This window comes from Danio rerio, chromosome 6 (assembly GCF_052040795.2).
Source record: "Danio rerio strain M-AB ecotype USA chromosome 6, GRCz13ab, whole genome shotgun sequence".
NCBI classification, from domain to species: domain Eukaryota; kingdom Metazoa; phylum Chordata; class Actinopteri; order Cypriniformes; family Danionidae; genus Danio; species Danio rerio.
Genome location: NC_141026.1, coordinates 41,779,835 through 41,807,500, shown reverse-complemented (window position 1 = coordinate 41,807,500; position 27,666 = coordinate 41,779,835). Strand labels below are relative to the sequence as shown.

Below are 27,666 nucleotides of genomic sequence, written 5' to 3'. Positions count from 1 at the left end.
TGTCTTCCTTTGCTTATTTGGAGTGAAAGTCTTGTTAATGTTTTTAGAGGTCAGGTTGTTTGTATTGTCGGCTCTTGACTGAATATCTATTTTCCGTCTGCTGTAGATGCTGGTGACAAATATCAGGTTGGATCTCAGTTAGTGCTGCTTCGCTGTTCATGTCCAGTTTGTGATATTGAGTTTGTCTTTTCTATGTTTTCTTTCTGTTTGTTTGTTTAATAATTTTTATGTGACACTTACATTTATGCCTGAACATTTCAGGTAGGATTACATGTATTATACCTGCTACAGCACTCATCATTTACCTGTGTCATCTAATCTCATGTCTACTTTGGTAAAAGAGGGAACTCAGGACCTCAGAGAATTGATATGTATGACTGCTCATTTTGTCCTGTGGACTTTCTGCAGGATTTTTATTTGTTTCTTTTCTTGAATTGTAGCCTTTTGAGTTCAGTAATACTTTTTAGGGGTCTTAAGTTTCAGTTAATGATGTATATTGAATGTTTAATCGATGACACTGTATTGCATGATTCTCTCCTCAATTTGTCGTCCTTTTCTTGACCTGTTTTGCATCTGGTATAAAAGTAATGGTTCACCCATAAATGGGAAAATTACACTAGTTTACTCTCCATCGAATCATCCTCTGTGTATAAGACTTCTGTTCTGTCAGACCAACACAGTAGTTTAATTAATATTCTGGCTCTTCAGTGCTGTTTAAGGAGTAGTGGCCTTTTGCCAAAGGTTTTAATTGTATAAATGGGTTGTAAAACTAAAACACAAGCATCAGGTGATTAATGCATGTCTTATGAAGTAGATTGAATTGTTTTTGGAACAAAAGTAAATGGAGACCAAGGTCTGCCGAGAAAGTGTTGTGCGCATTTGGCAGTCACAGGAAGTCAGATTTGAGATTAGAATGTAAAAATTGAAAATATTGGAGGATTAATACAAGTAAGTTATAGGGTTGTTTCCTAATTTGGGTGAACTATTCCTTCTAAGGTGTTTTTGTTGATCCAATTACAAGCGGACAAGTGTAAATGGAAGGGGAATGACTTTTTTTTTTTTTTTTTTTTTTTTTTTTTTGAAAATTGCAAGAGCTTCTTTCTGAATTTTTTAGATCAGAAGAAGCCTATGAATGTTTTTCCCCAGAGAAACCTTACTCAAAGACGTTAGAAAAGTCATCTGAAGCAGACAGTGATTGATTAAAACTACTAGTGTTAGAGCAAATGTCTACATGTCTTTGATAAACCAAAGCCTCTTAATACCAGGTGAAAATAGGGTCTTAGTCTCATTCACATTTATGGATGGGCTGTGCACAAATCCAGACCAAAGTCAAATCAGCTGAGAGACAATCTCAGGAAGTGCTGTGTAAATGCAGTAGCTCCTCTCATCGTTCTGCCATGGGCAGGGCCACTGTTTAATGAATGAGTGGTTTTCATTTAGATGTTGAACAATGTACGCGTTTTGAGTTTGTGTGTGTGACCTTATGAAGGTGTCCTAATGAATATATATATTTTTTTTTTTCAAAATCCCCTTTTTATTTGGCTGTTGTAGGAAAAACGAAGGCATTGGAGGGAACTTTCATGCATCAGTTTTAATTTATTTCAAGTTGTCTTGTTTAACTCTCAGTAGTGTCTTTCTTGCCCTAACGTTTGTTTGCTTTATTAGTTTGAGATTTTTTCAGACTTATTTTCTATATTTGGCTATATTATTCATGGGCGCAAACTATGTAGAAACTGCGCCACACAAATGATTAAAAATCAGTGGACCTGGTTTTATTTTTGTAATTCTTTTATCTGAATTAATGGATTTGATTCATAACTGGTTGGTGAAATGAAATGTGTTGCATTTTGTTGCTAATCTTATATCCTATGTAGGCTGTAAGCTTTTTAGACATGAAATGGTGCAGTTACGAGTAGCAAGTCTTTTAGCCCAAAAACAAAAAAACAGAAAAAAGACAAGTTTTTGCCTTTTCTTTTAATTCTATAGGGGTTTAGGTTCTGTTTCGGAACAGAATTGACATAGCAACTGCTGAGTGAAATGTTTTGAATGATATTATTAGATGTTCAATGAAAAATGCTAAGGAGAAATGGAAGAAAAAAATAAATGATAAAATGACTTTAACCTGTGTGCTTGTATTTATTATTATGTGAAATGTTTAAGGGCTTCTAGTTGATGAATAAACTGAATTTTTTTTTAAATATTTGTCTTTTTGGTTAAAGTTAGTTAATTAACTGGTTATTTTTTGTCTAATTCATTTTAGCTTTAGATGATAACTTTTGTTTAGAAATTAAAACACCCTGTAGAAAAAATTCAAAGCAGGGTGAATCGGCTTTCAGCTACTGCGCTCCTCCCTACTGGAATCCACTTTCAGAAATGATCAGTTGTGCTCCAAAATTAGGCACATTCAAATCCGGACTGAAAACACTTCTGTTTAGCTGTGCCTTTAGTGCTCTGCTACATCTCACAGATCACATTATTATGTCTTTTTCTTTTTCGTTGTTTCATCATCTGTTTAAACATTTTAATTTGTTTTACATTTTAAAGTCTTTTTCTAGTTTATTTTATTTCTGTTTATGTAAAGCACTTTAAATTACCATTGTTTATGAAATGTGCTTTAAACAGTAGGTAGACTTGCCTTATATTGTAAAATATGGCTCAAACTACAACTTTTAAATGTACATTTATATACAAAGTGTTCTAACGAAGAGAATATTTAACAAAATTAAGTTTAAATTTTAGGCATTACATCTTGTAGAATGTGTAGTTTGTGCACTAGAATCGTCTTTGCTCTTGTATCTGTAAAATCTATTAGCTTGGATTTTGCCAGTTACACGTTATTATTAAGAGCATTTCTCTAACATTTAAACCTTTTCTATCACTGGGCGTGTTTTGGTGTGTAAAAAAAACAGAGCAGCGGATTTCTCATCACTGCTCCAAATCTGTTACGTAACTACTTTAATCTGGTTTGAGTATTACCTCAACATATCGCGAGATTTACATTTTTTGAGAGCTTGCTGGATGAAGGAGTTCCAAAGGTGGGAACGCGGAGAGAGGGAACGAGAGAGGGAGGAGCAGGGTAAGTTTGTAAACACTGAAACCCTTGGCCGAGAAACAGGTGACACGCAACACGTTAGGATTATCTGATGCTGTGCAATTAGTGGTTTGGCATGTGGCTTCACTGGCCGCGAGAATGGTGGAGGTGTCATGAGCGCCGTGTGTTCTGTTCACTGCACGAGACGCGACACAAACACAATTGCATTACAATCAACGACATCTGCGCGCGCTCGCTTTGTAGCACCGTTTGGTATAATGGAAGTGTTCTTATTTTGCCCAGTAATGTCACTCGCTTTCGATGTAAATTGGGTGTTACAGCCTGTTGGCTCATGTGTGCTTAGCATTAGCCTGTTAGCTTTAGTGATGGAAAGTCCGAACTGTTTTTGCGAATCGGTTCCTTTGAACCAGTGTATTAAAGAATCGATTCAAATGATTTAGCTGTTGTGTACGCTGTCACGTCATCTCGTAGTTTCTAATCTTGTCAGATTTATTACATTTTAATGTTTAATAACAAAAATATTGTAATATGAATATTTTCAAATGTTTTAAATATGGTATATTTTATTGAAATAGTTTTTTTTGTTAAAGCTTCTAAATCAATAGTTCACACAAAGCTGCTATTTCTGCCATAATTTACTCAGATTTCGCTTTTAACAAGTTTCTTATTTGAGTTTCTGTTTTGTGTTGAACAAAAACAATATTTTCCTTTTATGGAAGTCAATGGTTATAGGTTTCTAACACTTTAACAATATATTCTTTATTCTCCTAAACAGAAAAAATTATCTTCAGGTTTTTTTTACCTTAAGGGCGAATAAATAGGGTACATTTTCATTTTTTTAGATGAACTATCCCTTTAATTTTCACAATCACTTCAGATGCTCACTGAATCAGTTCGATTCATTTGAACTGTTTGTATGAACCGATTCCACCAATGTTTTGAAAAGATTCGACTCCCAAGAACAATTCGTCCACGAATCGGACATCGCTAAGAAGCATTTAAACGAAACCCACGGCGAGAAAGGACTTACGACAAATCTCCGACGTCTTATCGCTTAGTTAAAATGATTCCAGTTGCTTTAATACAGTTAAGAGGGGAGTGATTTGTTTGCAGAGATCTTTCTGGATATAATTAGAAAGGAAACGCATGCTAGCTAGCGGTAGGTGTTAGTATGATGTAGCTGTTGGTTTGAAGCTGTTAAATTGAGCGGAAATGTTCTTTAAACAGGGACGATCTCCGACAATAGTCAAATGAAGCGTCTTATCGTGTAATCGTCATGCACATTATGCAATCAGATGAACCCAGCAGGCCTCGGTGCAGCAGGGATTCCTGTCATCTGTCAAAAGACTCCACAACATTACAAATGCAAAGTTTGGGAGGGGATTCTTGTTTTAAATGACGTTCAGATTGTAAAAACTGAGCCGTAAATGGGGTTTTACTGATCCTAGTAATGAAAAATCATAACTGTTCTCTCTGAATGGTGTTTAGAAGTGACACAGGAAGTAGTTGATCTAAAATGGGAGACGATCGACCTTTTGTCTGCACTGCCCCAGGTTGTGGACAGGTAAGAGCTGTTTATTTTATCCTTACTGTTAAGGCAAGACACTGCAGGTGAATAGGGTAAAGATTTAAGTAGCCTAACAGTCATCAGTATACTTCCACAGTTTGAGTGATTAACTTTACTCTAAAAATTGTATTGTAAGTTTTCTCAAATAAAATGTTAACTTAAATATGAAAATCAGGCATTGTTTTGTTTACAATCAGCCTAATTATTTATGAACATATCCCTTTGTAAATGTTCTCAGAATTTAGATATAAAACTGTAATGTTTCTGTTTGTGCAAGTGCTGTTGATGTGGATTGAGGTAAAGTTGGTTTTATATTCGCACATTTGTTCAATGACAACTTTAGACATGCTCCCCTTATTCTTTATCACAGTACTTCGAATATTCCGTCTGAAATTGCATGCGAGTATGACTTACTAAACAACATTAGCACTATTTATTTGACTGTGAACAATGTTGTATTTTGATAGTTGATGGCTGCTAATATAATTTTACTATGTAGAATTTGCAAAGAATCCTTTTCTAAAATTATATTATTTAGAAGAAAGTCCGAATTTGTAAATATAAACCCAACTTTACCTCTATGATTTATGGCATAGTGCGGGTCTGATGGATATTTATCTTCTTTTGGCCCCAAAAAGATGCATCATAATTGAAATTAGGGCTGCACAATATATTGTTTCAGCATCGATGTCGCAACGTTAGTCACATCGCAGGATATGCAATGTTGAGTTTGTATTTGAATTTCTCATTTGCACATGTTTTTGATGGCTTTTTTTTTGTAAAATAACTTAAAAACATTCAGGTTTAAGAAATTGTACAATTTTTAACTACGATTCATTTTATTGAATTATTTGTATCATTCAGTTACTGTAACTAAATACTGTTAGACTCTGGTAATTATAAAACACTTGTATCTTTTTCTTGATCGAATACATGCACATACAGAAATAAACCGCCAATAGCACAGACCACAATGAAAATGTGTCGGGGACCCATAAAAATTTTATAGAGTTCATTAGATTTTATAGAGATGCATTCCCACTGCAGAATCATCCCAGTTGATCTAACATTATAAATCATTTCCAAATAGAGATAGTAAAGAGCACCTAAGATTTAAGATAAATCTTTTGTGTCTCCAGAATGTGTCTGTAAAGTTTCAGATTATTTACTATACATCTCAGAACATTGGAATTTTCTGCTCTGAACACAATGTAGCTGTTTTTGTTGCCTGTGCCTTTAATGCTAGTTCTCCCCGCCCACCGTTCCCATGTGCCTGTCAGAGTGCCTCCCATGTGCCCTCAATCTCCTGCTGCATCAGATAAACAGCAGAGTGACAGACATGAAGGAAGCAGATCTCATGTCAAGTTTGTGATGAATACCACAGTGAGAAATTTACCAATGATTATCTGATGTATTTGTTGTTAATTCAAGAGTTAATTCAAGCCTTTCGACGAGTCACACACAATGTCGTTACAAAGTTTACGAACACACAGTTCACGCGTTTAATTTTGCACTGTTTTTGCACTGCAAATGTGACCGGATACTAGGGCTGCATGATTCTGGCAAAAATGTGAATCACGATTTTTTTAGCTTGAAATCAAGGTCACGATTTTCACGATCCTGTTAATTTAAAATAAAGGTTAATTTAATAAGCCATATTATTATTGTTAAATGCTAAATTTTGTATAGTCATTATGGTGGACTTGAACAGACTTTCAATATGTCCTGTTTGTTAATTCACAGTAAAATTATAACATCAGAATATAACTATTCATAATTATAAAATTGAATGATTATGTTCAAGACGTGTGCTTGTCACCTGTTAGGGCTGCTCAATTATGGGAAAAATCATAATTACGATTATTTTGGTCATAATTGTAATCACGATTATTCAAAACGATTATCAGTTAGTCAAAATTTTTCGCCCTTCGTTGATTTATTAATATTTCCCAAATGATGTTTAACAGAGGTTTTTTTTTTACAGTATTTCCTATAATATTTTTTTCTTCTGGAGAAAGGCTTATTTGTTTTATTTCAGCTAGAATAAAAGCAGGTTTGAATATTTTGAAACCCATTTTAATAGCTCGATATTATTAGCCCCTATATTATTAGAAACTACTGTTATACAATGACTTGTCTATTTATCCAAAATTAAGCCTTTGATTGTCACTTTAAGCTGAATACTAGTATCTTGAAAAACATCTAGTAAAATATAATGTACTGTCATCATAGCAAAGATAAAAGAAATCAGTTTTTAGAAATGAGTTATTAAATCTGTTATGTTTAAATTGTGCTTTAAGCAACTTCACTGTATTTTTGATTTTATTATTGATTAATGATAAAAACAGTCGGCAGCAGCAGGAATACCGCACGCTGTCACTTTAAGAATAGTGCCGCTATGATATGGTTTTTCTTTCACGTATCTTTTGATTCTCAACTTGTCTGTTTATTACACAAATGAGGGTTAATATGAATAATCACTAAACACCGTGCTCTGACACAAGTGTGCATGTATTTGACCATTAAATCGCTCACATTAAGATCGTGTTAGATGTGTGTGTTCTGCTGTCCGAGGCTAAGCGCGGTGCGCGCACAAACACACATGCTACCTGTCAGAGGCTAAGCAAGGCACGCGCACACACACGACAGCACATGCTCTTTTGCGCTTTTTATGAATTATGAATGATGAGCATCCCGTGCTGCAAAAGTTACATTACAGCACATGCTTTTAGTCATTTTCACGTGGAACTGAGCTTTGCAGAGGCAGAGTTTTCACACCTGTACAACTGGAAAGGGGACGGTACATGATGGAATAATCGTTTATCTCGATTAATGGTTTTTTGTAATCGTTAAAAGCCAAAATCGAAATCGGATTTTCGATTAATTGCACAGCCCTATCACCAGTTATTCACAACATTATTAGACCATTTGTTTTCACTGGTAAAATAAGACATTTGTCATTATCAGATTCCTTCTTGCATTATATTCAACATTATATAGGCTAGGGTAGTTATACTGATGCAGTAAACATTTATTTTCATGCACAACACTGTGTTAGCTATGACAGAAAAACTATATCAAATGCTTGTCGTAATCATAACTCTAAAATGCGATATGGTCATTTAAATGATGTGCGCACAGGTTTCACTTTCACTTCCGAGTGTGGCTCATGGCTGCTGTCACTGAGAAAAAACTCATACATGCAAATTAAAGCTCCCACACGGCCCTCAAACGATCACTCTGTGCAACAAACTGAACGTTATTTACAACTTCATTACCTGTCATTCACAGCCTATGCAAGTTGTGTTCATTAAAGTAGGTGCAATGGGTGCAAGCGTGCGTTCTCGGTAGTAAACAAACAGCTTGCAGTCAGCTCATGTGTGATTTCACGGTCACGAATACACCATTACATGAAGACAGAAATGACATTTTTGGGTGAATTATACCTTTTAAATACAGTATGTGACACTTTTAATGCCATTTGAAGGTGTCAATGTTGCTGTGAACACTTGTGCGACTGCCTTGCTTCTCTCTTGACCTTGAAAATATAATTGGCTGAATCGTAGAAAAAGCTGAATTAAGATCGTGTTTAGGATCGAATCGAGATCGTGATCTTCTTTCAATTAACCGTGCAGCCCTACAGCAGGGCTATTCAATTGGTGCCCCGAGGCACTTTGTTACGGCCCTCCAAACAGTGACCAAGGCATCAAAAATAAATTTAGTTCAGTCGACAAACGGCAGCTATAGTTATGAAGTGACGTGTGTCTGTTCAATAACAGCAAGAGCTGCAGTTAAAGGCTGCACAGAGGTGTAAATCATCATCATAAGAGACTGGTGCGGGCAGCCGAAAACATGTTTGTAGAAATTAAAGACTATTTGTAAAATGCACTGATATTGTTAATAGGGATGCTACGATTAGCCGATTTCACTATTAACTGCGCTTTAATTTGTCTTCTCTAAGCTGCATTTCTGTTGCACGGAACGAAACGAAACCGCTGCAAAATGCCAAGTTGCCTGTGCGCTAGTTTGAAGTTTGAAGTACACTGAGGTTAATTCGCACGCACCGGATTAATTATAGCAGCGGCCGTTCCCATATCACGTCTTTTCCGCTTACAAGTTTGTTATTTCTAATGTAAGAATATATGACAATATGCGGGCGCCAGCGGAGAGATGCGCTTGCGTCTTTTAGGGCGCACGCAGTAGAGAACCTCTCACGGTGAGAGTTGTGCGTGCCTTTCTGTTCAGTGTAAACAAAAGATATGTTAGACTAATTATTAATAAAATGATTATGCATGCATGAATGGAGATGGCAACAACAATTAATCTAAATAGCTGTTCTCCTAATATAAAGCTTAAATTTACATTAGATATTTGATAACAGTGAAACCATGATTATTCTTCAGAGTCAGACAATATAATTGTACAACCAAAATCTATAATTGTTGTGCAGTTCAAAACATAACATATGAATGTGTCTGAATGTAGAAGAAGCCTACTTCAGCAATGCACTGCTTTTGTTGTGCTCCGAAATACAACATATGAATGTTTGTTAAAAAAAAAAAAAGTCAATTGTACAATGCACTGGTATTATGTAGTTTCAAAATACAATAGATTAACATTCTAATGTAGAAAAAGCCAACGTGGGTGTCCAAAGGAGCAAAATTATACAGCATATGGGCTCTTATATGCTGTTTTGTCTTCACTCACATAGCAAGTCATATCTCTCCGGCCCTTCGTTTGGGATGCTTTTCATGAACCGGCACCCATGACAAACTAATTGAATAGCCCTGCCTACAGGATACAGCCATCGAATTGGCTCTATCACTGTCTCTCCACTCCATCTATAGCTGGTGTGTGGTGAGCGCACTGGTGCCGTTGTCCTTTGGCTGCTGTTGCATCATCCAAGTGAATGCTGCACACTGGTGGTGGTATGGAGAGACCGCCCTCATGATTGTGAAGCGCTTTGGGTGTATGGCCATACACAATAAATGCGTTATATAAATACACATTACATTGCATCTCACAAGTCATCTGATGGAATTGTATTCATACCACAATATATGTCGCTAAATAAAACATGTCGCAATGTTAGATTTGTCCAATATTGTGCAGCCCTATTTGAATTCTACAAACACAAATGAAAATAAAAGCTAGAAAAGAAACACCTCCCAGTTTATTTTGGGTGTTTTCACCTGAAGAAACATTTAGAGAAAAAACAAAAAAGCTTAAAGTGTTTTTCCCTGCAGCGTCTCTCCTTACATTCTGATTTTAATGCTGCTTTTGTTCTTCAATGTGAGGTGTTGTCCTCATCCTCTAGTCCATATCAAGAATTTTGGGAGCTTAAGATTGTTTCTATTCTGCCTGCAATATCGAAGGGCCCTTAGTCACAGGGAGAGCACTTTTATTTTGAAGTCACACCAGCTGTTTTAATCCCTGCTTTCACCAAGCAACTGTAAGAGGCTCCCATAGCACATCATAACTGGATAACATAAGCCGTCATCAAAACAACAGATGGCCAGATATCATCCGCTGCTTCTCTGTTTTCTGGCTTCCATCTGATTTGAATTAGGACCTGGAATGAGATGCAAATCGACTGAAAACTTTGCAGCGGGTTAATGCATGCGTCTCTGTCAATGTTTCTCTCACATCAGAGGTTCACCAATGAGGACCATCTGGCAGTGCATAAACATAAGCATGAGATGACACTGAAGTTTGGACAAGCCAGAACAGACACCGTTATCATTGCAGGTTTGTATCACTATGTAGATTCATTTATGTGAGTTTTTTTTTATTCAGAGTGCCTGGGTTATGGCCCATTTGCATTAAGATAAAATCTATGATGATAATCGTTTTGACATTCACACCAGGGCATGATAATATGGTGTTTATCATAATTGTGTGAGGAAGTTATAATCTGCTGTTTTCATTTACGCTGATGTAGTTTCTGCTGTACTAGTGTCACCCAGCAGAATTGCGAATGTGAAGCATATTTTGTGGCAATTTAGTTCAGCTAAACCTGTCAAGAAGAAACTTGCTTGTTGTCTTGATTGAATCTTTCTTGATTTTGTTGTCTTAGAATTTATTTTTTCACTTTTTTTGAAAGTAAATCTGGATTTCTCTTCCCATGTAAGATTAAAAAGTGAGTGATTGCAGTGGTCTGAATAATGTTTTAAATAGATAGTTTACCCCAAATTTTAATTGACTCTTCCTCCACTTGTTGCAAACCTGTTTGAATTTCTTTCATTTGTTGAAACATAGAGGGCTCTATTTTAGCGATCTAGGCGCAAAGTCTAAAGCATAAAGTCTAAAGCATGATGTGTCCGAATCTCCTTTTGCTATTTTAGGGATGGAAAAATATGCTCTGCTGTGCACCCCACAGCGCATTATCTAACTGGGTTGTGCCTATCCTCTTAATGAGTTGTGGGTGTGTTTTGAGCATATAGTGCATTAAACCAATCAGAGTCTGATTGGAGAACCAATCTCCCATTCCCTTTAATAGTTGCGTGGCACTTTTGTTATTTACACGGCAGACTTTGTAAGTGGAAAAACTGAAAGCTTTACAAGTTTTAACAGACCATCTGCAGCGCAAGGATAAAGAATGAATCTCCTCCATTCAGCCATTTTGTTTTCTCTTTACTTGTACTCTTTACTCCTTTTCATTCGTGGATAAGAAAATTGTGTTACTTCACTAAAGACATCGGCTATCCTACATATATAATTTTTTTTAAAACGCAAAGATTTGTTTCAAAACTGTCTAAATTCAGGTCTAATTCAGTTCGAAAATAAAGTGTGGTTAAAAAAAAAAAAGAAAAAAATAAGAGTTATATCCAAACACGCCCTATTCTTATGTCTCGCGTACGTCTCAAATACCTGACAGGTGGACAAATCTAAACTTGTTTTTTTTTTTAGAAAGAAATATAAATATGCATATAATACTAACATTATACAAATCCAAATTGTCATGAAGCAACTGAAAAAAGGCCCCTGACATGGACATGATGGATTTTACATTTATGTAGAAAAATATTTTTTGGAACATTTATCCCTTTCATTTGTTTATCCTAAACATATGTAAAGATATTTGTGTATTGCTGTTTATCTTGTGTGTATTAAGCACTGTGTAAGCATTTGCACCTGCATTTGCGCATGACTAAAACGCTCTGTGCTGGACTGTAGATCAGCTTTTAGTTGGTCAATGGCACAGTCTATTTAAGCTCCTCAAAAGAGCACAGTGCCAACAATGCCCCTTAGCACACCTCCTTTTTAGACCAGAACACCCATGAGTCCACAGAGTGGCGCAAATGGATTTGCTACCAAACAAAGTGGTGCAAAACGTGAAAATTAGGGTTGCGCTGGTCTGAAAATAGCAACAAATTGCGCCAAACATGTCTAGCTCCTTATTGCGTCGGGTGTATGATGGGGCCCAGAGTGTGAATGTTGGAAAACAAAGCCATCGATTTCTATGTCAAAGGCAGTTTTTTTCCTCATGTCTTGTTTTGTGTTCAGCGAAAGAAAGATGATCATAATTGTTTAGAACCACTTAAGTGTGAGTAAATGGTGAGGAAGATTTCATTTTTTGGGTGAACGATCCCTTCAATGGTGCCAGGCAGACTCAATGTTTACACTTTTGAAACAGATTAAACCCTGAATGAAATGCTTGTAGTAGCCAATAATCTATAAAAAGTGTGTACAGAGAATTTTTGTACGTCACATGCTTTAGATTTAAAGTGAATGCTGATCATTCTAATCTTGTATTTGGCTGTGTATTTTTTTCTGTAAATGACCTAGCATTTAGTGCATCTTGTTTGTCATGTTGTGTGTGTGTTTGTGCGCAGATCAAACACCCACTCCCACCCGATTTCTTAAAAATTGTGAGGAGGTGGGTTTGTTTAGTGAGCTGGCTGGTTCCTTTGAGCAAGATCTTCGAAAAACACATGAGGAGGAGGAGAGGAGAATTAAGGGCACGGTAAGATATTAATGAGGGACGTGTAGCTAGCTATGTTTCCATCCGTATTTGTGAATTCACGTGGAATGCTGCAGAAATATTTTGACTTTCAGTGTGAAAAAAAACAAAATCCTAAAATCTGGCAAACTGTCCCACATTATGAATAACAGAAATTGAAGTTCATACAGCCATTAAAACCTTTATAGTTTTCAGTTTGCATTTCTTCCTTTCAGAGGCAGACGCTTGAAGATGTCAGACAGTTTAATGTTGAAAATTTACCAAACCATTTAAATGAAAGTCTTTGTACCAAGTATTTCAGAATAACTAAAACAATATGTAAGAGGACGTTTAATAAGATAGTATTTAATAAAATTGGATTAACCAGTGGACCAATCACATGATCTGTTATGGCAAAGTCTGAGATATGCTCATCATGGAATTCATTTTAAAAAATTAGTTTCCAAATGATTTGTGTGTCATCTTATTTTATAAGGAAGATATCTACATCCACTGAGCTCATTTTTTTTTTATTGCATTTTAAGATTTTATCTGTCATCAAAATTGTTATCCCAAAATGGGCAGACATATGTAGCTGGAAACATAGCTTGTGACCTATTAAAGATTATCAACTGTTTATTTAGTTACCTGAATTAATTACCTGAATTAACACCTGAATTTTGCCTTCCAAGCATCCAGCTCTACAGACACCTACTGAGGTTAAAGAGAGGGAGGGGCCTCTTGAAATTGACTCCTCCCCTCCAGACAGCCCTGACTCCGCCTCCAGCATGACAAACAGCAAAGATACAGTTGCCATGGCAAAAGAGGCTATTGCCTTGAGGAAAGCTAAGGTAAATTTGAATATGCCACAAGTTGGATTACAGTAGTTTTGGCATTGCAGCATTATCATGTTACTCGCTCTTGCAGGATGTTCCTCCACGAACTGCAGCAAGTTCCACCCCTACACCAACCATAGTGCGTCCAGGCTCGCTCCCACTTCACCAGGGATTTGACTCCATGAACCCAACTCAGCCTTCTCCCACCTCTGTTATTACCAGAACCCCTCCATCAAACAGACTTAGGTACAAACAGAGGGAAATTCAAGTCATTGTTTGTATATGTGTATATGTATGCAGTTTAGCTGTTGATCCAACCAAATATTCACTCCTCAGAGCTGAAACTTTTTTTAAATCGCATGAGTCATTTCAGTGATGTTCACACCTCTGCTTCCTCACCCTGTGTGTGTGTAAAAATGTCCTAAAATAGTATATTTATTGCTGTCTTTTCAGCTCGCCGTCTGGTTCTTTTCCTATGCTGATGCAGCTTCCAAATGGTCAGACGGTTCCTCTGCTGCCCAGTCCGGGGCAGACGTCAGTCATATCGGTATGAAGAGCTCACACACGTGTGCTTATTATTGGGTCATGATTCAAAATGACACTAATAATTGTTAAAAGATCAACATAGCTATATAAACAAAAATGTAAATGTAGCCTATGTCTATGAAACCTATGATGAGTATGATCAAAGCAGACAATCTGACCTGCATTTGACCCAGAGAGAGCTGTTGTTTAAACGTAAATTGATTTTTACAAATTGTGTGGTTTTATCGATATGCCAGTAGGTGGCAACAAGTTAATGCTGTCTAATTGTAATTGAATTGCTATCAAGGCATTTGTTCAGAAGTTCTGATTCATGAATTGAATAGCATGCTTTAATGATTGAGTCATTAGCTATCTTTCCAATTATGCAAATTAATTTTATGTGCAAAACTGGATTATCGGATTAAAGACACGCAAATAAAGCAGCGTTTCCATCCAAAGAGTCAGAGAACAAAGTCGTCAATTCCTGATCAGCTGTCGCTAAACATCCAAAGTAAAAGCAGAATTTTCTGCGGTTGAAGCTGCGTAAATATTTTTTCTTTTAATAAATTAGTTGCGTCTCTGATAACAATGCTGACATGTAATGATTGGGTGGTGTCGTTTGAAGGCATTAGATGTGGAGCACGATGCTCTTGACCAGGGGTCTTAAACTCAAATTGGCGGGACCATGTCAGTGACTGAGAATTCATAGGAGGGCAGTTTGAACATCCTTATTGGGAAAATCTATTAATCAGACCATTTGAACCAAAAATTAGCAAAATTATAATATTTACACCACCAGCATAATGTGTGAGTCATGAAGAGGTGTTTTTACAACAAGATACAAGTGGTATAAAACTGATTATAATTAAATGACCCTTGAATATTTAAAATAATAGAGCTTTAGTAAAAAAGAGCACTTACGCACATGTATTTTTACGCTTAAATCAGCCCCAGAAATAATCTGCATGTGCGTTACACTCGACCGCATACTGAGAAAAAACGAAAGTAACCCAAATATATAGTACAGTACCTTAAAAGTCAACAACAATATTAGTGATTCAAAAAACAGTTTTGTCTGTCCGAATCTTGTTATATTTTTGACGTCAGTTGGGGGCTGGAGGGAGGAGGAGGGGTGTCAGTTTGAGACCTCTGCTCTTAATAATTCTGAAAGTAATTAATGATATAAAAACGCTAATACTGAAGTGGTTTAGGCATTTTAGTATGACCAATACAACATTTCAGATGTTTTACAATGTGTTCAGCCTGCTGGTTTGTCCATTCACACGCCATACATTTTTAATATCACATGATCTCTTATAACAAAATCACATGACTTCTTTAATGCACATACTGGAATTTGTTTGGTAAAAGTGTTTCCATCGTAGATTGTGCGCATCTTTTCTTATCGAATAAATAGTTTATCCTACTCCGTTATGCACATACGTCTTTTATGCACATTTTTCAAAATGTATGCGCATCTTGGCATTTCCATCAACCATTTTTATGCATATATTCAAAATGCCCATAAAAATAGGTGGATGGAAACATGGCCATTGAATAGTTTATTGACAAGATTTTTTAAAAATGCTGCTTCATCCATTAGTTAAACAAGTTAGTGTGCTTTACTACTAGCTATGCATTTTATTTGACCATCTCCTGCCTTCAGTAAATTTCCTGAATTGAGTTTTGAGTGAAATATGTAAAGTATACAAACACTGTATAATAAGTGTAGTTTAATCATTTTCAGTAAAAGGCCATAGCTGTTTAGCTTACCCACTTGTGGAATATCTGTTATGTGTGCTTTTGCCTTCTTTTTTTTTTTTTTTGCTTTTGTTTAACCTTTTTACACCATCAGCATGTCAAGTTAAAAATAGTCCAGCATTTATGAAGTCTGTTGCACTCTGTCCAGCTGTTTTGAAATCCAAGAATACATCTAATGTGAACAATCCTAGCGACTCAATCATTTAAAATATGCAATGTTGTTTACCCCCTCTCTCTCTAGTTATATCTGAAAATATGCCCTACATCCCTACTTGTGAAAACCTCCCACAGACATGCTTTGTTCTTAAAATAATGGCATTTACTATCTTCCTGTATCTGTGAAAACATTTTCAGCAGCACGACCCTCAAAACAACAACACATCTGTTTTGTATTTGTGTCTATAGTACATTAAACTCGTGTTGCTATGTGTGTGTGTATATATATAGCTTGCCAGATCATCAAACACAGTGCCCAATATCCCAGGGATTCCAGGCCCTCCTATTGGCGGAAGCAGCAGCGGCTCCTCCTCTCCGTCTGGATACAGTACACACTCTGATGCCAAGACGGTGAGAATGAGCACACATACACCCACACTAGCACATGCACTGTTTATTCAGGTATAAATGCTGAAAACGGGCTTATTATGTAACTTTTAAGTAACTACACTAATGTAACACACGGGGCTTTTTTAGCATTAATTTACACGCTGTGGTGTTTGCTTGTGTTTGTGTATGGGATCTGTCTCCATCTAGAGGCTAAAAGCAGCACTATCTCAGCCGAGTCCTAGTGGACCAGCACCAATTCAAAAAACTGATCACACTGAGACACCATCACCTGCTCAACCACAGGTGCTCACAGACACCTCATACCTGTGTTACATATAATCCTTACATTTAATGGGCTTAAATGGGATACGTGCAATGCTTCAGCTGAGCTTATTTTCTGTTTAACCCACATTCAGTGGATCTGACAGGCCATGGTTTTGTCCTGCAGGTATCTCCCGCTCCTCCAAAAGGTGGACGCAGACGCCGCGGGGCTGATATTGAGCCGGATGAACGCCGGCGTCGCTTTCTTGAACGAAACAGAGCTGCTGCTTCTCGTTGCCGGCAGAAGCGGAAAGTGTGGGTCAGTGCTCTGGAGAAGCGTGCGGAGGAGCTGGCTAATGCTAACGTCTCACTTACTGTGAGTGATGAGATAATTTTTTCTGATTTTGTTCTTTTTAATGCTGATGTTTTTCATTAGTTTGGGGTCAGTATTATTTCTCTTTTATTTCATACTTACTTTCAGCATTGAATTCAGATTCTTTTAACATTAATATTTAGAATATATGCATTAAATTAATCCGAAAGAATACATACACACCTACACACATATTTTTTATACATTTAAATACAAAAATGTAATTTACAGTTTATTTTTTGCATAAAATGGCAATAGGTCAAAGTAATAAAAAGCATAGCATGTTTTAGCATGTGCCCAAATATTTTATAAAAGCCAAAAACCAAACTTGATTGAGGGCTGTGGGCCGAAGTTGAATATAACAAACAGTATTATCATAAATTTGCCATGTGTAATTTCCTAATTTGTTGCTAATATTTAAAAATAACTAGAAAATGTTGCTTTAAAACATTATAATGATGCAATCACTTTTAATGTTTTATAATTAATTACAGTAAAAACGTAAACGATACTATTTATAACACAATGCTGATCAATGCTGAATACACTAGTTGAGCTGCTCCTGCCTTTGCCTTGATTTGCTTACTGATGTGCATTGTGCATTGTCCTCTATCTGTAAAGTGGCAGTATTTACATTTTAAAAGACTGATTGTATTTAGAGTATATCATTTTAGTTGCCTTTTTGTAGTTCCTCAATTAAACAACGTTACCTTTTGTTTCTTTAAATTTGAAATGACTATCTCTGTCAAAGGCATTCGCCCCAACCAACTCCCCAGCATTCTCCCTCAGTTCTCAGATAAGATGGCGGACCAAACAATGGGTTACCATGGGCCAACTTTGGGCACCTCTGATTTAATGGTTTATTAAACTGTTTAACTAATATTTTAACCAGAGTAGTTTTAATAAAATCAATTTTTCAGGTGAGAAATTTTAAGCCCTGCTCGCACTGTGAGATTTCAGCAACGGTTTTGTCATCTGAGTGAAATTTGGGAAATCCTAAAAAATTAACTTCCAGGCTAAAATCTGTGATCTTTAATCGTTTGTTTGACATGTTCACCAACAGCCGCTTAATGCCTGTTGCGATCAAATTTTCTCTCTGATGAAGTTCTGGTAGTTTTAGAAGATTTCAGACACTTTCCTGCAGTTAGACAACAGCTGCAATGAGCATCAACCCAAGAACCAATAGGAGCACCGAATCTGATCATGCAATCCATGTGACAATTTAAATTTGTTCCTGGTTTTATTGAGGCACGCTGTGTGCAAACTTGCCACTACAGATTGTTTATGTTTGCTGTGAGGAATCATTTCAGAACGCGTGATAGTGAAAGTGTCATGGGTAGATGATGTCAAAATTCCTCTTTTCCTCCGTTTTGTTCCATGTTTGGCACGTCATCTTAGTTGTGATATTGCAATTTCGATTTGATTTGCGATTTAATTTTGTAGTCAAGCTTCAGCTCAGTAATCTCTATCGTAGCTTCTTACTACTAAAATGCAGTGAGTGTTAGTTAAAAAAGGAACTGAAAAGATATGAACTTATTCAAATAAATTTTTAAATATTCAGAAATAAAAACCTCATTTTTCTAGAGAGCAAACATTCATTTGTTCATTCATTCATTTGCTTAGTCCCTTTATTAATCCGGGGTCGCCACAGCAGAGTAAAACACCAACTTTTCCAGCACATGTTTTCCGCAGCGGATGCCCTTCCAGCTGCAACCCATCTCTGGGAAACATCCATACACAATCATTTATACTCATACACTATGGACAATTTGGGCTACCCAATCCACCTGTACCGCATGTCTTTGGACTGTGGGGGAAACCGGAGCACCCGGAGGAAAGCCACGCAAATGCAGGGAGAACATGCAAACTCCACACAGATAGCCAACTGACCGAGATGAGGCTCAAACCAGTGACCTTCTGGCTGTGGGGCGACAGCACTACCTACTGCGCCACTGCGTTGCCTAGAGCAAACAGTAAACACAAATAAAATGACCTTACCTTTTCAGTAAATAAGTTGAACTCAAATTAGGGAGATAGTGTAACTCATAAAAAAAAAACAATAATAATAATTATAAAAATACAGAACACTCAGCAAACTAACATGGCTGAAATAACTCTGAAATTGTACTTTGCTGTTGCTTGCTACTAGAATGAGTGTCACTGGCAATACTTTCAGCTGACTTTTTAGCAAGACACCCATCACTTAGTTGTGCTTACTCAATTGGCTAGTAAGACTATCACACACAGACGGCAGTCACGCATTTGCTCTGGGCAGGGGAAATTAAATATTACAAAAATATTTTCGCAGCCTCTTGCGATTGGCTAACTGCAACGTTTCAAATCGTGATTGCGATTGGATTTAGATCAATCACACCACTGTAGTATGAGCCAGCCTTTAGTTGTGAAATATCACAGCAAATGACTGTTCTAATTGACTTTTTAACATTAAACACACACATTGTTACACTACTTGTCTGTGTATATATATATTTAAACACACACACAATTAGTAAGCAGCATATTCATATAAAAAGTGATTTCTGAAGCATCACGTCACTAAAAATTATGTATTTAAAATTATATTACAATGCTAAAACTTCAGTTTTTCCATAACTAAATTCTAAATAAACGACAAAATACCAGCTTTTGACCACAAAAAAACGACCACAAATACTTTACTGACCCCAAACTTGCAATTTATCCTTTTATTTCTTGTCATGCGTTTGGTTAAGCCAAGCTTTTCCTATTGTCTCGTTATCTGTGCATGTTAAGCAGATTTTACATCCCCAGAATCGTCTGTTATTGTACATTAATGAGGTTTTCTTGACAGCGTGTTGAACGTTTGCTTGACAGGGTGAAGTTTCGCTGTTGAGGACTGAGGTGACACGTCTGAAGGAGCTGCTGTTGGCCCATAAGGACTGTCCTGTTACAGCCATGCAGAAAAAAGCATATCTTGGTAAACCATTCATCACCATCATTAATTATCCTCATAGTATCTGTCAGTGGCCTAAATCTGTCATGCATAACATCCCACCACTTCTCTTCCTTTAGCTGCAGGAGTGGATGAGAGTTCAGTGTCTGCATTGGTGATGCCCGTGACCGTGCCGGCTCCAGTGTCCGTGAACGGTCTGAGTGTACGCGCAGCTGAGGCTGTAGCTGTTTTAGCAGGAATGGGTTCAGGCCAGTGGAGTAACTCCGCCGGAGACGCTTCCTCCCAATCACAGCCCACATCCAGATGATGAGCACGTCCTACAGCCAATACGAACGATATATACTTTGAGTCTTTCAAAGAAGCGAACCCCCTCCCTCCCACCTCAGAACTATCAGTCCAGATGTGTTTGTAAAAGCCTCTCATGTGACAAATGGGAACCAATGTGACCACGCTCTGACCACACCCTGTTCGCCCGCGGCCAATCACAAACTCTCCCCGGCGGCGACATCATCATCATAGGACGCCCCTGTCAGACTGCACAGACTAGGAAGCACTGCAGTGGAAATGAAGTCATCTCTATACAAAACACACACACACTTGTATAGTACACTCTTCTCACTAATGCATTCTGTTGATATTCGTCTCGTTTGCCGATATTATTTAGCATTTTATTCAATGGTTTTTTCTAATATCGTTGCATGACTCTGGCCACATTAGACAGATGATTACTACACTATGCAGATAAGTTTAACACCTTCCTTCTCAGTCTCTCTTCTAGTGACGCACATTTGCCCCATTTCTCCCAGTTCCCCTTTATCTCTCTCTCTCTCTTCCTGTCTGTCTTAATTTTATTGTCGTTTCTAAAGTAATTCTCTCAGGTCCGTGCTTCTGTGGCTGTTTTGGTGAAGATCGGTTCTCACATTATAGCTCAACCCGCAGAATGGACTTCGCAAAACGCTTAAGGATGGAGAGAAAATATATTTTTATATTTGAGTATCGTTATCGGTTTGTCTGCATTTTGCAATATATATATGGATGTAACGGGTAGCGTAACCACGTGGACATGTTTTAGATCAGTATGATTATGATATGCTCTGCTAAACTGTAGGTATCTTTAACCAAAATACATAAATCCTTTGCATTAGAGGTTAGACCCCAAAGCTGAAGTCTCATAACTGGGAACACACACAAACTCACGCATTCAATGACTCTCGCGCTTGCATTTTGTGAATGTACAGTAGTTGACTAACCCGGCTATGAATGTGAAGTCTTGTTGCAAAATGGTTGAAATGCTTTTGAGCAACATCGGGTCTTAGAAAAGGTGTTCTAGAAATTCACCATTTCTTTTTTTGTGGAGGGTGGGCGTGGGCTTAACAGACTCGCAGCAGGCCATGCTGAATGAATTTCATTTGGTGCACATAACTAACGTATAACTTAAGTTGAATTCCATTAAAGCATTCACGCTTGATCACTTTTTAAATAGAACGATTCGCTTTACTTAAAGCTTGGCTTTTATATTGAAACCTTAGCATTTTTTAACAATAAAACTTTGGAGATTTAGAATTATTGGAAGCTCATTTCTATTACTCACGGTAAAAATATCAATCTTTGGTGAATCATTATTATGCCAAAAGTTATGAGATGCAAAGTCATGCATATTAGGTTAAAAATAAGCCTCATATTTCACTTTTAATTTCATAATTGCACCTTTTTAAAAATCAGTTTACCATTTTTTTATATGGACTAATGGGCTCAATAGGATTGTTTGATGAATGCATCATTTTTCCCCCCACTCATCTGTTTTGATTTGACGCCGTGTATGCTTTAGGTATTATTTGAATAACCCGACCTTCCATATCAGTGTCTGTCATTGACCTTCCTTGCATCTGGATTTATCATGTTTGGATGTAGAACGTACTGCTTTCCACGGTGTGTATAACTCACTGATCCCAAACTGTGTAACGTGTCAGTGAAGCCCTTAAACTATAGCTGTAAATATGAAATGAGTGTCAGCGTACAAACATTGCTTACTGTATGATATTGACTAACTGAAACGGTCCTTAAGATATGTTATAATTAAACATTGATGGAACTCTAGACTCTCGTGCGTTCAATGAGATGCTGGTTTTTGTGCGGTGTGCATCATTTTGTTTTGAATCATGTAAAAGTGATATTTCTAGATATCTGCAAGAGTATTTTTACTAGCTAAAATATCATTGAAGATATCAGTAATTATATTTTTACTAGTTGCAAAGCTAAATTTTAGATATAAGCTGCCTTCTTTGATATCAATAGTGAATTTGTTACTATTAAAAATGTCAATTCTGGATATCAAGATTTAATTTGATACTAGTTAAAATGTAAATTCTTGATATCAGTTAAATGTTCATTCAACATGTTCATTTGTTATTTCTGAAATCTGAAAATAGATTTCTGAAATGAATATAAATTATGATATCTAAAATGTCTTTTTTATTAACAATCACATTCATGATATCAGAAATTAACATGGTCACTAATAACATACCAATTCTTGATATCAAATATTACAATTTTTAGTAACAATTCAATTGATACCAAGAATAGACATTTGCACTATTATCCACATGACCACTGATATAAAAAATAAATGCTTTTAGTAAGAATTGTATTTCTTTTATGTAAAATTAAGGTTTTAGAAATCAATTCTTGTTATCAACAATTCAATTTGAATGGCAGTCTGTGGTGACATTTAACTAGTGAAAATACAATCAGACATCAAGAACTATAATTCTTACTAGTGGAAATTGAATGAACATTTTAACTAGTGAACCTGAATTGTTGATATCAAGGATTAACATTGTTATTAGTGGAGATGCAATTCCTGATATCAACATGTCACATTCTGAATATTACCAATGAAGTTGTTGATATCAAGAATTTGGATTCCTGATATCAACAATTTATTTCTTGGTATAAACAATTCATGTCCGGTTGAGCAATAAAAGTAAAAACGGCATGCCAGAATAGCCGTTTTGTCTTTTATTGATAACAAGATAAAAATTCTTGATTGTATTTCTGCTAATGGTGGCATCATTGCTGATATCAAGAATTAACGTTACTAGTTGAAATGTAATATTGAGTTCAACAATTACCTTATTTGATATCAAGAACTGAATTGTTGCTATCAAGAATTAAATTGTGATATCAAATATATCCTGAGAATGAATAAAAGTCAAAACGGCTTGCCATATCCAGTTTTCCTCTGTTATTTATTGGTTTGACTCTTTCTCCCATTTTTGTTTTATGTAATTTGATGAATGGGTCTTACTGTTTTGTATGCATTTATATAATTTAGAGACCTTTTTTTCTTCTTCTTCTTTTATCCGGAAATATTGTGATCAAATTGTAATCCTTAATTTTTTTTACAATTTTTTTAGAGTAATTTCTAACTTGCAAGTATCTGTAAAAATCCTGCTTTTTTTTCTATGCCAAATGTGTCTGATAAGGTCTGATAACTGTCCCTTAGAGGCCAATATGTTCGTTTTAAGGACTTCTAGATAGTGTGCTCCGCAGCAATGACAAAATTTTGCATTAAGAAGATATAACCTTCCATGTTTGCAGCTTGTCGCTTCTACCTAAATCAACATTTTTTGACATCACCGCATACTTCAGTTTTTCATCTTTCAATCTTAAAACCAAACACGTTTTCTCTATATCTGACATGGCCCACTCCTTCAAGATTATTGCTTTAGACCAGGGGTGGGAAAACTCGGTCCTGGAGGGCCGGTGTCCTGCACAGTTTAGCTCCAACTCTAATCAAACACACCTGCTTATAGATTTCTAGTGATCTTGAAGACACTGATTAGTTTGTTCAGGTGTGTTTGACTAGTGTTGGAACAAAACTCTGCAGGGACACCGGCACTCGACGATCAAGTTTGCCCATACCTGCTTTAGACCATTTCAATGTGCTCATCGTATCATTAGCCCATGAACATTTCCTGCTTGTTATCAAACTATTTCATAACTGTAACAATTCAATTATTCAACAACATAATTTCTTCACGCACAATTATCGACCTACAGGATCTGGTGGATCACTCTATCTATCGGTAATGTTCAATGTGTGCTTTAAGCTAGCTAATAAATGCCGTTGGCTAAGAAGGCTAACGCGACCATGTTAACGTTAACTTGGCCTTGACAGTTCTAACATTTAAAACATTGTATGGGTATAAAATAATAATTAAAGACAAAACTAATGTTCACCTAAGGATACTGTCCACAAAAATTGACAGTCAAAAAGGTTTGGCAGAACCATTTCTGTCATAACGTATTTCACTTTCTGTAAATAGGTTAATGGATTGGCTTAACCTTTAAATATAACTTAACTTAAATGTATTACAACTTTAAATATGAGTTGTTACAAAAGTATGTTCATTTTTATGACTTTGGGAATTCAAACGTGTTTAAGCTGTCTAGCTTTTTAAATAAAGTTAAAAAAGGCTATAGTAATTTTCCAAATATATTGTTCTAAAATACACTCATTTATAATACACTAAATTACATTTACGTCTAAGTGTGCTAAACGTGTGTTTAAACGGGTAATAACATGGTGTTAATATTATTTTATTTAATTATTATGTTGTTACATACAAAGTATTACTGCAAAAAATATATATTAAATTAGTATATTCTGTTTAGTTGTATAATTTGTTTAGCCTTGCATACCGGGTTTAATACAAAGCACATACTGTTTGCAAGGCTGAACAATCTAACGTTACATGTAACGGATCTTAAGTTGAAGCGCGTTTCGTCGTTGTAAAACGCGCTTCAGCTTATGAGACATGTATGTGCAATTTATTAATGTTGATATGTACACATATTAATGATTTAAAGGTGGACATCTTAGAAAACTAAGCTAATCTTCGGATTCTAAATAGAACGCGTTCTAATGACGTGAGAGCTGCGGCAGGGTTATATGCACGTACTTTATTAGAATTCTTTGTTGGGTGTTCTGGCGTTGGTTGTGGTTAGTGGTTTTGTGCGATTTGCGATTTCTCGATTGATTTACGGTTATTGATTCACGGTTTTTGACACTTTTTTCGGACTTCGACTACGGCTTTGGATTTGCGATTTCATTTTGACACTCGGATACGGTTTTGGATTCCCCGGTAACGACCCTTTTCTTCTGACTTCGACTGACGGCTTTGAACACCCCTTGGATTTGGTTGCTCGGCAAAACCCCCATAATGGGAGTTTTATCCGTGTGTGTAAGTATAAACATTCACACATACTATTAGGCCTACTAGTAGTTCACAAATGCTTGCTGTTAGTAAGGAATGAATGTGTGAGTGGAGAAAAATAATTTACTTAGTGTTTAAATGTACACTCATAGTTGCTAATAATTCACATTCATTAGACAGCTGTATGTGCACTCACTTTCTCATTTCTCATTCTTAACCCTCTTTCTTGTGCAGGAGGAAGCACCGAGCAAGGTGTTTGGTGTTTCCTTGTCACATCTGAGGAAGACCGGACAGATGAGACAGGGGCTTCCTCTGGCCTTCACACACCTGGTGGGCTTCCTCGAGAAGCATGGTGAGTGCTGGCTTGGCATTTGACGGTGTTTCCAAGTGCTTGTCACTAATGCTGAGACTGTATTTGTGAAATATGTGTTCAGGCCTCAGTACCAAAGGCCTGTTTAGGGTTGGTGGTACAGTATTGCGCCAGTATGAACTGAGGAAATGTTTTGATCGCGGAGGCTTTCCAAAGATGAGCATTGAGGATGTTCATTCCTCAGCCTACGTCTTGAAACATTTCCTCAGGACTCTTCCAGGTGGTCTCATTCCAGAGCCATTCAGGATTGAACTGCTGGAAGTGTTCAGGAGTAAGTGAAGGTTTTGGGAGCTATCAAAATAGTTTTATCAAATTGTTTAACTCTGGAAATATTTTATCTTGCAGTGTTCAGACTTAGCAAACGTCACAAGGCAGTGAAGAAAATACTGGATACCATTCCAGAGGAAAATTACAACATCCTCTGCTTTCTAACGTTCTTCCTGTCCCGAGTGGCTGCCGAGAGTCATGCCAACCGCATGACCACCACCAACCTGTCGATAGAATTTGGGCCGATCCTCTTTCAGTAAGTGTTTGTATATCTGTATTCATCTGATGGTGTCTGTGCATTATGACAAAACTTAAAGTCTGTGTGAAATGGAGCTGTCAGTCATAATAGATAGATGGGTGTCTGGTACTTTTATTAATGTAACATGTTTTTGTTATGTGTGTGTGTGTGTGTGTGTGTGTGTAGTGTTCCTCAAGGCCCCACAAAGCTTGAGGAAGAGGAGATGTGTATCAGCTTCACAGAGTACATGCTGGACAACCTCAGGCATCTACTGCCCAATATGTACCCTCAAGCATCTGCCACCAACATGGCAGTAAGTTTATACTTGTGTTTGTTTCAAATAAAACCATCTGTGTGTGTGTGACAGGTTTTTGAATTGAATCAGAATGGTGTTCAACTGATGAAAACGATGATAGATCATTATTTTGGTTTGGTTTACTTTGTGTGTTTGAGGAGGGAGACAGTGTGTCTGAGGCGGGAGGGGACTTCACTCCTGAAAAGTGTGTCCAGCAGGTGCTTCTCACAGAGACCAGGTACAGATTCTGAACACAAACACACACTACAGACTGATACTGCTCACATACCTCATATACCCCAATAAATGTACACACATATGTTTATATTGATGTATTGTGGAATGCTAATCATCCATATTCATGCTTGTGATGTGTTTTTTTTTTAAAGCTCAAAGCCACCAAAAATTGGGCGACTTGAGCGTCTGAGAAGACGATTTTTGCATTTTTGGCAAAAATTTGGCTCCCGCAATGGCAGGCGCAAAGTGGAAGATGGTGAACAACCCTCTGGGGCTGGTGATGTTCAATGCAAGTCTCCACAGCCAGTGAGAGACTGAGGGATGGTGAGAGTCACCAGTAAATAAAGGGGTCGGTGAGGGTCACCAGAAGGCACAGACGTTGGTGAGGGTCACCAAGTGAAACTGAGAGCTGGTAAGGGTCGCCAGAAGTCAATGGAGCCGATGAGGTAAACTGAAAGTGAAGCTGTGGTGAGGATTTCTGAATGAGACCAGTGCGATGCAGTGTGGTGATGCTCATCAGAAAGCAATGCGTGCTGTTGAGGATCACTGGAGCTGCTGGATGTGAGGTGCAATCACAGATTTGATTATGAAGACAAAGACAAGGCAGATGCTGATTCTGAATCAGAAGCTGTCTGAAATAAAGCTTGTCATCTTCAGTCAGTTGGTGTCTCTCTCTGTCTTTATGTCTGCATACTCTATACGTATGTTTTTTTGTACTCAAATGTTCATATCCTTAAATGGATTAACAACATCATAAACATGGGTGTTACAAAACCGTTCACATAAGAACACCCTAAACCTGATAAATTAACAGCAACTAACTGCATTGATATTTTAAGTGTGCAAAAGTGTAAATGTTTTATCATGATGTATTTTAATTAACTTTTATATTTAATATTTGGATAATTTTTTTCTAGCTTTTAATTTAAGTTCTGAAACCACCCTAATTATGGCATTGGGTTTTACACAAAAATAGACTGTAGCATCATGAACAACATTTGTTAGTCTGCTATTGAAATTCTACATAAACAAATACAATAATAATGATGAAATCATGTCAATCGTTGCAACTATTACCTCAAATACAGTAACACGAGTAACACTGTCACCGATACTCATTGTGCAGAAAATCCCTGTCATTCACTATTAATATAGTCTCATGTTTAGTGGGTGTGTCAAAAATGTCCAATCAGCAGCAATGTGTATATAAAGCACATGCTATAAAGATCATACAACTTGTTT

At 36.8% G+C, this 27,666-nt stretch overlaps 3 protein-coding genes across 20 annotated transcripts in view; all 3 read left to right on the top strand.

Moving 5' to 3' along the window:
- The window catches only part of larp4ab (La ribonucleoprotein 4Ab), a 26,699-nt gene extending 24,578 nt beyond the window's left edge, over positions 1-2,121 (top strand). For all 13 annotated transcript variants that reach the window (XM_087257724.2, XM_087257722.2, XM_087257720.2 and 10 more), the window contains one exon: positions 1-2,121. This exon is cut by the window's left edge and continues 2,321 nt beyond it. The gene's annotated coding sequence lies outside the window, so the exon portion shown is untranslated.
- Positions 2,122-3,031: 910 nt separating this feature from the next.
- On the top strand, positions 3,032-21,892 carry atf7b (activating transcription factor 7b). 5 transcript variants are annotated; one of them, XM_087255816.1, is made up of 12 exons: positions 3,032-3,076; positions 4,541-4,616; positions 10,271-10,367; positions 12,455-12,585; positions 13,254-13,412; positions 13,489-13,643; positions 13,851-13,944; positions 16,131-16,250; positions 16,437-16,532; positions 16,678-16,866; positions 19,717-19,819; positions 19,915-21,892. In XM_087255816.1, exons 2-12 carry the CDS (start codon positions 4,569-4,571, stop codon positions 20,100-20,102), a joined length of 1,380 nt encoding a protein of 459 aa, XP_087111942.1. In that variant the 5' UTR covers positions 3,032-3,076; positions 4,541-4,568; the 3' UTR covers positions 20,103-21,892.
- Positions 21,893-23,317: 1,425 nt separating this feature from the next.
- LOC797114 (rho GTPase-activating protein 1-like) lies at positions 23,318-27,084 on the top strand. Of its 2 annotated transcripts, XM_087257756.1 has the most exons (7): positions 23,318-25,044; positions 25,252-25,369; positions 25,452-25,658; positions 25,733-25,910; positions 26,079-26,205; positions 26,346-26,425; positions 26,577-27,084. In XM_087257756.1, the coding sequence occupies exons 1-7, from the start codon at positions 25,024-25,026 to the stop codon at positions 26,740-26,742; spliced, it is 897 nt and encodes a 298-aa protein (XP_087113882.1). In that variant the 5' UTR covers positions 23,318-25,023; the 3' UTR covers positions 26,743-27,084. The 2 variants fall into 2 exon arrangements, with proteins under 2 accessions (XP_087113882.1, XP_087113883.1); XM_087257757.1 differs by lacking the exon at positions 25,452-25,658 and having other exon boundaries at positions 23,441-25,044.
- Positions 27,085-27,666: the final 582 nt, after the last annotated feature.

Coding starts and splice junctions, on each gene's coding strand:
- LOC797114 (XM_087257756.1), top strand. CDS start 25,024: ATGGGAGTTTTATCCGTGTGT. Junction 25,911..26,078: donor TTTGGGCCGATCCTCTTTCA/GTAAGTGTTTGT, acceptor GTGTGTGTGTAG/TGTTCCTCAAGGCCCCACAA. Junction 26,206..26,345: donor CATCTGCCACCAACATGGCA/GTAAGTTTATAC, acceptor TGTGTGTTTGAG/GAGGGAGACAGTGTGTCTGA.
- atf7b (XM_087255816.1), top strand. CDS start 4,569: ATGGGAGACGATCGACCTTTTGTCTGCACTGCCCCAGGTTGTGGACAG. Junction 13,644..13,850: donor CCTCCATCAAACAGACTTAG/GTACAAACAGAG, acceptor CTGTCTTTTCAG/CTCGCCGTCTGGTTCTTTTC. Junction 16,867..19,716: donor ATGCTAACGTCTCACTTACT/GTGAGTGATGAG, acceptor TTTGCTTGACAG/GGTGAAGTTTCGCTGTTGAG.